At 39.0% G+C, this 9,817-nt stretch overlaps 1 protein-coding gene across 1 annotated transcript; it reads left to right on the top strand.

The window, feature by feature from the left end:
- Positions 1 to 6,374: 6,374 nt before the first annotated feature.
- On the top strand, positions 6,375 to 6,905 carry LOC147509668 (uncharacterized). The gene has a single exon (XM_086597878.1). The coding sequence runs from the start codon at positions 6,375 to 6,377 to the stop codon at positions 6,903 to 6,905; it is 531 nt and encodes a 176-aa protein (XP_086454004.1).
- Positions 6,906 to 9,817: the final 2,912 nt, after the last annotated feature.

Below are 9,817 nucleotides of genomic sequence, written 5' to 3'. Positions count from 1 at the left end.
GAAGTAATCTTGAGCTAAGCTCTCGATCATGCTAACCTCGCCATTTGTAGATGAATCGAATATCGCGGTCCTCGTTTGAAAACATTTACCTCAACCGTAAAGATGGCCAAAGGACAAGGACATCGAACCATCGCGGCGGTTTATGAGCCGCTGGCGAGTAGCTAAGAAGAGACGCATAAAAATGATAGGTACAGAGTCGTTAGTGACTTCGCGTGTCGAGGATAACGAAGTCGGCCGGGTAATAAAAATTTTGGACTTTAACCAAAGACGCGTTTCACCCACACCCTTAGGATACTTAATAGACCGATCGCCTAATTGCAATATCATTTTAGTAGGTTGCATCTCCTCTAGACCTATTTGTTTATACAAATAAAACGGGAGTAAGTTAACACTAGCCCCCGTGTCTAGTAAGCCGTCGTCGTCGTGTGAGAATTTCCTAAGGTGCATTGTCAGATGGGGATCGACCCGGGGGTCCTTGTACTTAACAATTCCATTATTTTCGGATAAAGTTAGGAACCTGCTCAGTTAGAAAGGCGCCTTTAGGTATGTTGGTCTTACTTTTAGTAGTGCACAACTCCTTAAGAAACTTAAGCGTGGTTAGGTAGCTTTTTATAGCTTCGAGAAAAGGAAGGTTTATCGTTAGATTCTTGAAAACGCGTTCCTAATCTCCTCAAAGTTTGTATCCTTGGTTAGCATGGCTAACTTCGAGGGAATGGTGGTTTCGCTTCTATATTTAAGCGTATGGCTCGACTTGATGTGTAACCTTGGCTTTCTGTTTCTTAGGTTGTGGTTTAACCGGTACCTCTACGGTGGTAGGTTCTTCGTTTCTATTTCGCATCTAGTTCGATATCCGGTGTAGGAGTATCGATGGGGTAACTATAGGCATAGTTACTTTGTTATCAATCACTCTTCCGAACGGAGAGTGGTGATGGCATTTAGCTCACCTCGGTTTGTAGTTTCCGTACTAGTATTACCATTTACTTCAAAGGTCGTGGTTTGCGTTCTAGGGTTGGGTATCGCTTTTAGCCCGAAACACGCCTTTGGTTGGAAACTTTCTCTTGGGCTAACTGTTGGTTTAAATTATTAACGGATTGTACAATGCGTTGGTTAGATTGAGCCATAGTTTGGAAAAAGTTGTTGGCTCACTTGTATGAAGGTGTCAAGACGATCCGGTTGTGTGGGTGTAGTAGTCACGGGTGGTGTGACTGGAACTATCTCGCGTTGATTATTTATGGGCGGATTGTGATAGTTATTATTTACCAGAACGATACCTCTATTAGCATTATAATTATTATAACTACATTGACCTTGTGCTTGACCTTGTCGAGGTTGCGCTTGGTTGTTATAATTATTATAATTACCCTGACCCTGTCCTTGTTGTGGTGGAGCTTTTATAACTGTGCGTTGGCCTAACATATTAATTATTGTACCACGGAGGTGTGACTTGTTGGTTATCTCTCCAACCGGTTGGGATTTTGTGTCCAAGGGGCGTTAGGTTCACTATTAATGGAACAAGAATGTTCATAGGCTATAGGACGGTGGGGAGGGATGCTCGGGACTCCAACATGAAACTATATGGATTTGAATTTACATTCATTACGGGGATAGGCTTTTGTTGTACGAAATGGCCTCTACCTTTTTGTGAGGGATTCAATTAGAGTTTTAAGCTCGGGGATCCGATTTAACCTCAAACATACCGGTAGCCTTAATCTGTTGAAGAAGAACTAGCGGAGCCGAGTAATCGCCACTACCCCCATTATTATTACGCTTTAGTCCGATCTTCCAAAAATTTATATGCCTCCTCGAGGCTCCTTTACTTAGGAAACTACCCCCATTCATTATGTCTAGGACTTCTTTATGGTGGTGTAGAAGTCCTTTGAAAAGGCACCTAACTAACGTGTCTTTTGCTAGGTGATGGTGTGGACACTCTATAAGGAGATCGGTGAAACGATTCCAAGTCTCTAAAAATGATTCATGAGGATTATGTCGAAAAGAAGTGAATCTTGGAAAGCATTTCATCCGTCTTTAGGGGTGGGTAAAATGTTCCATAAACAAATAACAAGTTTGGCCCACGAAGTCCAATTAATTTAGGCTTTGGGCGCTTAACCAAGACGCCTTTATCGCCTAAGGTGAAAGGGAATACCCTCAATTTAATTTGTTCCGCACCAACCGTAGGATGGTGGAATGTTATAAGGACTTGTTCAATCCTACGCGATAATGGCCGATAAGGTTTTTCATGGTCTAAACCATGAAAACGGGTAACAAATTAAATATATTTGGGGGATGCGGAAATCCCCAATCGGGTCCGCTAGAACGATGCAAGATTTAGGGCTATCGCCAAGGCTTTATAAAAGTCGAGAGAGGAGTCTCTCTTTCTTCACCATAATATCGATGGTGGTGTGTGTGAAATAGTAGCTAGAGGTGTAGTGGGTGGGAAACTAGATACACTTGTTTGTTGACGTTGCCGTGTAATTACGTTAGTTGTTTTTCTTCGACCAGACCTTAATCTCATGCAAGACTAAGTCGAACTTAACTAAACATGCAACACTCCAAACAATTCGATATACTAGTAGAAACCTCTAACCGGAGATGCGAGGTGTGGAAGAAAGGAATACCTGATTGCGTCCTTGCTTCGCTTATGAATAGCGTCTTGTTTACGCGTGTTCAGTGTAAATAACAAGTTAAAACACTGAAAAACTTGAAAAATCAAAATTTGAAACAAACCCGCAGAAATCGAAAATTTTGCTTAGTAGCGCTGTCACGGGTCGGTCGGTGGCTGGTCGCACTCGTGGTCCAGTAACTATAGGGCTGGTCAGCTCAAGGAAAGCGCTGCCGTGTTCCAGCTATAGAGAGCAGCGCCAGCCCTTATAAGCGGGTCACGCCAATGTATATTTTTATGAACTTTTCAACGCTGAAATGGACAACCACAGTATGAATCAAACAAGGGTGGGTGGGTTTAATGGGACTTAAAAATGACTAATTCTACTATGAAAACAATGCTAAAGTGCAACTAAGATGGTAGCGGCGCCATTTGATAAACGTAAAAATAATATAGTTTACCTACGAAATGAACGATAAACTCAAAACGTAAGTAAACTAAAAATAATTTTAAGTGTCTATTTTATCAAAGTTTCTACTCTCAATTCTATCGAAATAGAGTGGAGTAACAAATTCGTTCCACTCCTAGTGCTCTAGCATGGAATGTTTTCTAGTCTAATTAGTCGGTCTTAAGTCTAATGAGAGTTTTACGAGGGGGAATTATACTACGATGCAATATGAAATTGATTATTTTAATTTAAACTACGAATGCTATGGAAATATGATTGTTTTTGAATGTAGATAAAGGATTAGAGGGGAATTGAATCCACCTCGAATCCAACTTAATAACCTAGCATAGATTGTCAGTATCTCGATTCTTACGTTCTTATGGCAAGAATTTCGAAGTTCCTAATCCCTAGTGTTAAGTGGCATTTCTACCAAATACTAACTAGCATGTGAGGTCGTCCACCCATTCTCATGGCTAAAACACGACCTTCTAGAGTGGAATAGAATCTACAAACAATTCTACACTAACAACTAAGTTTTCATCAAGGCTTCATCAACCCCTCTAATGGAGGTTTTAGCCTTGATTCATCAAACTAACATTTCCCATTGAATCTAAACTAAACATAATGTAAAGAATTGAAATTTACTTAATCAACAATAATGACATCTAATTTAATGACTAAAATGAAATAAGAACAAGAATTGAAATTAGATCTAGAAATGGAAATGACAAAAATCGAAATTGATAAAAATACTACTTTATTGATCTAATCAAATGAAGAACAAGATTCGAAGGGTTAATCTAATACAATGAATTGAAACTAATTAAACTAAGTTCTAAAACTAATTAATGGAGGCTAACTAATCTAGGTCTAACTATCTACCATTAACAAAGAATGAAGCTTTGGTTTTTATACATTCAGATCCAAAAATCGTGCATGGGCTTGGAGCCATGTTTTGGGCCAGAGAAACAGGCCCAAAACCCAATTCTTTCAGTCCAAAAAGGCCTCTTCAGCTGCAGTTGGCTTCAACAGACTTTTCGTCCAATTCTGCTCTTCTGATTGGGTCAAGGCTTGGACAATTGGAAAGCTCTTTCCGAACCGGTCGTTTTGACATAAGGTAGGCCCTATTCCGAGGTCTGAGTCCAAAGATACGGCCTTCGGAAGTTCTGTTGACTTGTGTCTTTGTTTTACGCCCGGCGTCGACTTTTCAGCTTTTGACCGGGCTTTAGAAAGACTTTATCTTCTTGAATCTTGGCCTTTACTCACGGAACTCCTTAGTAACCGACCTTTGCTCCTTTATCTCGCTAAAGTGGCACATTTCTGCACATAATGGACTTTGAAGCCTGAAATGCATAAAAACACGTAATAAGTGTTAACTCTTAATTATTACTCACATAATTGGTCTAAAAATATGATTATTAAGGGGTTAAAACTACAGTTTTGGGCTCTTATCATTTACCTAGGGGATTGAACTCAAACTTTATAGCTTTGATCCCAAAGGATAAAAATGCCAAGAAACTCAGCTAGTATATACCCATATGCATGGGTAATTTTCTTTTTAAGATCATTACTAAACTTCTGCAACTGCAGCTTAATGAGTTGGCTGATGATATTATTACAAAGGGGCAAACTGGTTTTGTTCCTACAAGATGTTCCCAAACCAGCATCTCCATAGCATCTGAAATAATGAATGAGTTAAAGAAGGATCGATTTGGTGGATCTCTAGCTATCAAGTTGGATATAAGTCAGGCATATGATACAATGAGTTGGAGCTTTCTTTTCCAAGTTATGCAGAAATTGGGATTTGCAGACACTTGGATTAAATGGATAAGGAGAATTGTGAGTTAAGCACAGCTTTCAGTACTAGTTAATGGTAGACTTGTAGGTTTCTTTGGCATGGAGAGAGAAATCAAGCAAGGAGACCCTCTTTCCCCTCTATTGTTTGCCTTGGCTGAAGACATATTGAGTAGAGCTTTGCATTTTCTTAGGGAAAAAAACCATCTCAAGCCACTAACTATCATTAAGAAAGTCGCAGCACCTAGCCACCTCATATTTGCAGATGATATTATTATATTTGCAAATGGCGAGATAAAAGGCATTAGAAAGCATAATCACATCCTTCAAAGGTACCAAAAGGCAGTTAAACAACTCATTAGTCAAGCCAAAAGTAAAGTGTTCTTTAGTACCTTTACTCATCTCAGAAAAAAGGATGTATTGATGGAACTGAATATGGTTGAAGGCTATCTGCCGGAGAAATGGCCAATTTACACCAAGGTAGAGTCACCAGTGCATGTGTAACAACAATCTTGGACAATATTAAGAAGAAACTCATAGGGTGGAAGGGAAAGAGGCTGTCTTTTCAAGGGAGAATCACTCTGATAAAATCTATTCTCTGTAGCATACCAATCTACAACATGTCCATCTACAAATGGCCAATGTCTGTGGTCAAAGAAGCTGAGACTATTATGAAGAATTTCCTATGCTTGGGAGATCCTAATATAAGAAAAGGTGTAACTATAAGCTGGGATAGAGTGTGCAAGCCTGCTTGTGAAGGTGGACTTGGGATTAGAAGGCTTAAACATGTGAACACTGCTGTATTGATGAAAATGGCTTGGGAAATTCTAAATGGTGAAACTGTTTTTGCTTTGTTCATGAAAGCAAAATATATCAATCCAGATGGAGAGATTATTAAATCACACAAGCCAACCTCTATATGGCCTGGGATCCTGAAAGTTCTAGAGAACTTAGTGGGTGATAGCCAATAGGGAAAAGGTGGACATCTGGAGGGACATCTAGTTAGGGACTCAATCTCTCAAACACATGCTCAATGCCAGCTCAATGGATCTGAAGGGATGTCGAGCTCGGGTATGTGACCTGCATGAAGGGGATAGTTAGTGCATTCATGATGGGTTGCAAAATGTTTTGCAACGTGCTCATAAAAGCTCATCATCTGTCCTTAAATGTAACTCTACTTTCAAAGACTATGTTATCTGGTGCCCTGATCTGAAGGGCAACTTCTCGACTAGGTCATCATATGAAGAAATTAGAAAAAGAAAGTTGGTGATTGAGTGGAGTAAAAGTATATGGAGGAGTTTCATCCACCCTCGAATATCAACTTTGGCGTGGAAAATCATACAAAGAGGAGTGCCAACTGATGACAGAGTACATAAAACAAGCATCTGTCTAACCTCTTGTTGTAGATTGTGTGGAAATGATGTTGAATCAAACCACCATTTGTTCTGGTAGTGCAAGTTCACTCAGAAGCTTTGGAGATGAATAACACAGGTTTTTAACATCACCACTGATATTAATATCTTCCAAGACACAATGAAGATTAACAAGAATTGGAGCCCTCTGTTACGAGATCTTTGGAAATCGTTTGTTGTCTCATGCTTGGTGAGCATTTGGAAGGAAAGGAATAAAGTGCCCTTTGATGACAGAAAGCCAAAGCTCTGGAATTGCAAGTCCTACGTGAGATTGCAACTCAAGATCACAGGTAAACTCTCGAAGGGTCATTATTACAACAACCCATTAGAGTTTGGCATTCTCAGATTCTGGAATATTGGTACAAGACTGAAAAAAGCATCGCAGGTTAAACAATGTACATGGATACCACCTGAGCCTAACATAGTGAAGCTTAACACTGATGGTGCGGCAATGGGAAATCTTGGACCTTCTGGGATTGGCATCTCTTTTCGAAGGAGTATGGGTCAATTCCTACTCACACTGAGCATCAATATTGGGTTGGGTGACAACTACAGAGTGGAGTGTATGACTATCCTTATCGGGGTTGAGACTGCAATCATTAAAGGATGGCAGAATTTGTGGATTGAAACTGACTCCGAAGTAGCTGTGTGAGCCTTTGAAACTGGGAATGTCCCATGGATGATGCAACCACGGTGGTTAACATGTATAGAGAGGTTGACTAGATGGAAAATCTCTACTATATGGAGGGAAGACAATACGTACCACCGCAGACTTGTTGGCTAAACGAGGAGTACATTAGCTGAAGGCGAAGTGAGCATCACCAATGGCCGACCAAACTGGCTGCACAAATGGGAGGCTCCATTTCAAAGATTTTCTAGATTTTTGTGAGAATTTGCTTCAGCGTACTTGTTTATGATTATAGGTATGTTTTGGAGAGCAATGAAATAGGGGGACAATATGTTGCCCACCCTATACCAAAATCTTTTTGTATTTTCGTTAAAGTTTTAATATATTCATACTTATCAAGCAAAAAAAAAAAAAAAAAAATTTAATCAAATTTCCCAAACTATGGCAAGGTAACCAACCGGCCAATTCAATGTATTCAATTAATATGCAAAAGCTAGTATGTATGCTAGTTCAATTTTTCACGTACTTTCAATTAATTGTACTAATATGGACATACTTGAATGATCTTTTTCTCAAGGAGGGTATTTCCACACTATTATGGAGGATATCTCGGTGATGGGATCATTAATGTAGATGGTGAATTGTGGAAAACTCAAAGAACAACATTTACTCACAAGTTCTCCACCAAAAACTTAAGGAATTTTAGCATGCACTACAAAAAAAAGGCTTAAAGAGTCACTTTTAAAGTGTCTTAAAAAGTTATTTGTGTCAGTCCTAGGTTCAATACAAATATGTCTTATCTGCCGGTGTCACTAAAAGTTGGTAAAAACGTCTCAAAAACATATTTAATGTGTCAGTTTCTGATTTATAAGTGACACAGAAAACAGGTTACTTGTGTCACTTATTGTAAAAAACTGACACTGAAATAGCTTAAAAGCGTCACTACAAGGTAGCTGTGTTGTGTCACTTTTTAGAAGCAAGGATTTAAAAGGAGCTTTTGGCAGAAAAAGTGACACATATGGTCATCTGTTGTGACAGTTTGCTTAGAAGTGAGACAATTTTTTCTTTTTTCTTTTGTTTTAATAGATGTTGAATATGGATTATATTACCAATAATAAACCTGTAATATGAATCAGTTGCAAAAGACTACAACATTACCATCACTAGACCTGCTATACAAAAGCACCAATACAATATAGGTAGCAACTAACAACCATAAAAAACCATTTCATTAATTACAAAATAATCAGCATTCAAACTTTGGTACATTAAAAATGATAGTCATCCAAAAAACATTACGAGCCAATTACGTCATTATTTTTTTTTCTAAAAATTAAGCTAAGGTTTGGAAGGCCCTCACCTGTTGTATTACTTAAGAAATTCTTACATAAACTCTCCCTTGTGCATCCTCTTAAACAATGTTGTTGAGGGTCTCATCAAGAAGTGGTATAAAGGAAGCAAAATTTACATAAAAGGCCTAACTAATAGAAGCTAAAAAGTCTGATGCCCGGTTAGTTTCTCTGACTGCATGTCGAAAGGAAATGAACTCAAAAAGAGGGCACAAAAGTTAGATAACCATGACTATGTCCTGGCAGTACCAAGGAGGCTTTTCCTTCTTATTAATCACGTTAACTGCTCTTAATGAGTCTGAGTAACTTCTACTTTCAATAGCCCCTCATTTAGACATCTTTTTAACCCGACTTCAATTGCCAAAAGTTCTTGGAAAAGCACTGATAGCATTCCTCCACTTCCTGTGTATGCTGTAACAACCCGACCAAATCTGTCTCTAATCGTTCCACCATGCCCTGTACCACGACTGCTCAAGCTACCATCAATATTAAGTTTAACTCGATTCTCTAAGGGAGGGTCCCAAGAACATCTGGTAAGGCCTTTGGGTTGGAACTGCATGTTAATCCCAAGTCTGTCATTCACGTCTCTTGACATAGGCGCGTCTTTTAGAGTAAGCTTCAGAACAACAAGATAATTTTTGAGGTCCCTTACCAGTTTGTTAAAGAGGATTGAAGTTGTCTTGGAAGAACCTTGAAACCTCCAGCCATTTCTCTCTTTCCATATCGCATCTACTGCAGCATATATGTAGACTTTATAGACTTCCCCAATTTCATATCCTTTACAAAGCCTGAAAATAGAGGACTATTCTCGATTAACAGATCTCGAATCCGTCACGATGCTAAGAAGTTGTTTGATTTTGGAGATGACCTACTGGGAGTAAGCACACTCGAAGAACAGATGCTTAGAGTGTTCTCTACTATTGTTACAGAGACATCAAACTGAATAAGTTAACACTTTCTTATACACCAGACGATCTTGGGTAGGTATGCTGTTGGAAAACAGTTGCCAGCATGTGAAGGAATGCCTAGGCAGTACCCACTTCCCCCACACAAAACTAGATCATTGCACTTCATTCCTTTCTGGACTAAGAGCAGTATAGGCACTACAAAAGGGGTAGGTTCCACTCTGGTAGGGAGTCCACACAATTTTGTCCTGAGGGAGATGCCTTTGGACACAGGTGGAGAGTATTTCTTTCTTCAAAGCTGAATTTGGCATCTGTAGCACTAGGTTGTTCCATTGCCCATTATCTAACAAGCAGATAACCTTGGCATTAGAGGGAGTTGCCATGCTGACACAAATTCAACATTAAACAAGAGAGGTGAATAAGATATCAACAAAAACGATTTCAAAGTAGCTGAATTACGTCATTCTTCAATAATAACATATCAACAAAAACAATTTCAAAGTAGCCAAAATGAAACCAAATCAACCTAACTATATGGGCACACTTTACAAAAGGTCTTGCCATCTCCATTTTGAGTTCCATAGTACCTACAAAATGATAACAATAAAATGGTCAATAAGATATTATTTAAAATAACCAAAACCTAGTACATGTTTAGAATTCCACCCAATAGCCTAAATAA

This window comes from Coptis chinensis, chromosome 3 (genome assembly GCF_015680905.1).
Source record: "Coptis chinensis isolate HL-2020 chromosome 3, ASM1568090v1, whole genome shotgun sequence".
NCBI classification, from domain to species: domain Eukaryota; kingdom Viridiplantae; phylum Streptophyta; class Magnoliopsida; order Ranunculales; family Ranunculaceae; genus Coptis; species Coptis chinensis.
The sequence above is the reverse complement of the archived record's forward strand: the minus strand, read 5'-3'. Positions and strand labels throughout refer to the sequence as shown.

Coding starts and splice junctions, on each gene's coding strand:
- LOC147509668 (XM_086597878.1), top strand. CDS start 6,375: ATGAAGATTAACAAGAATTGGAGCCCTCTGTTACGAGATCTTTGGAAA.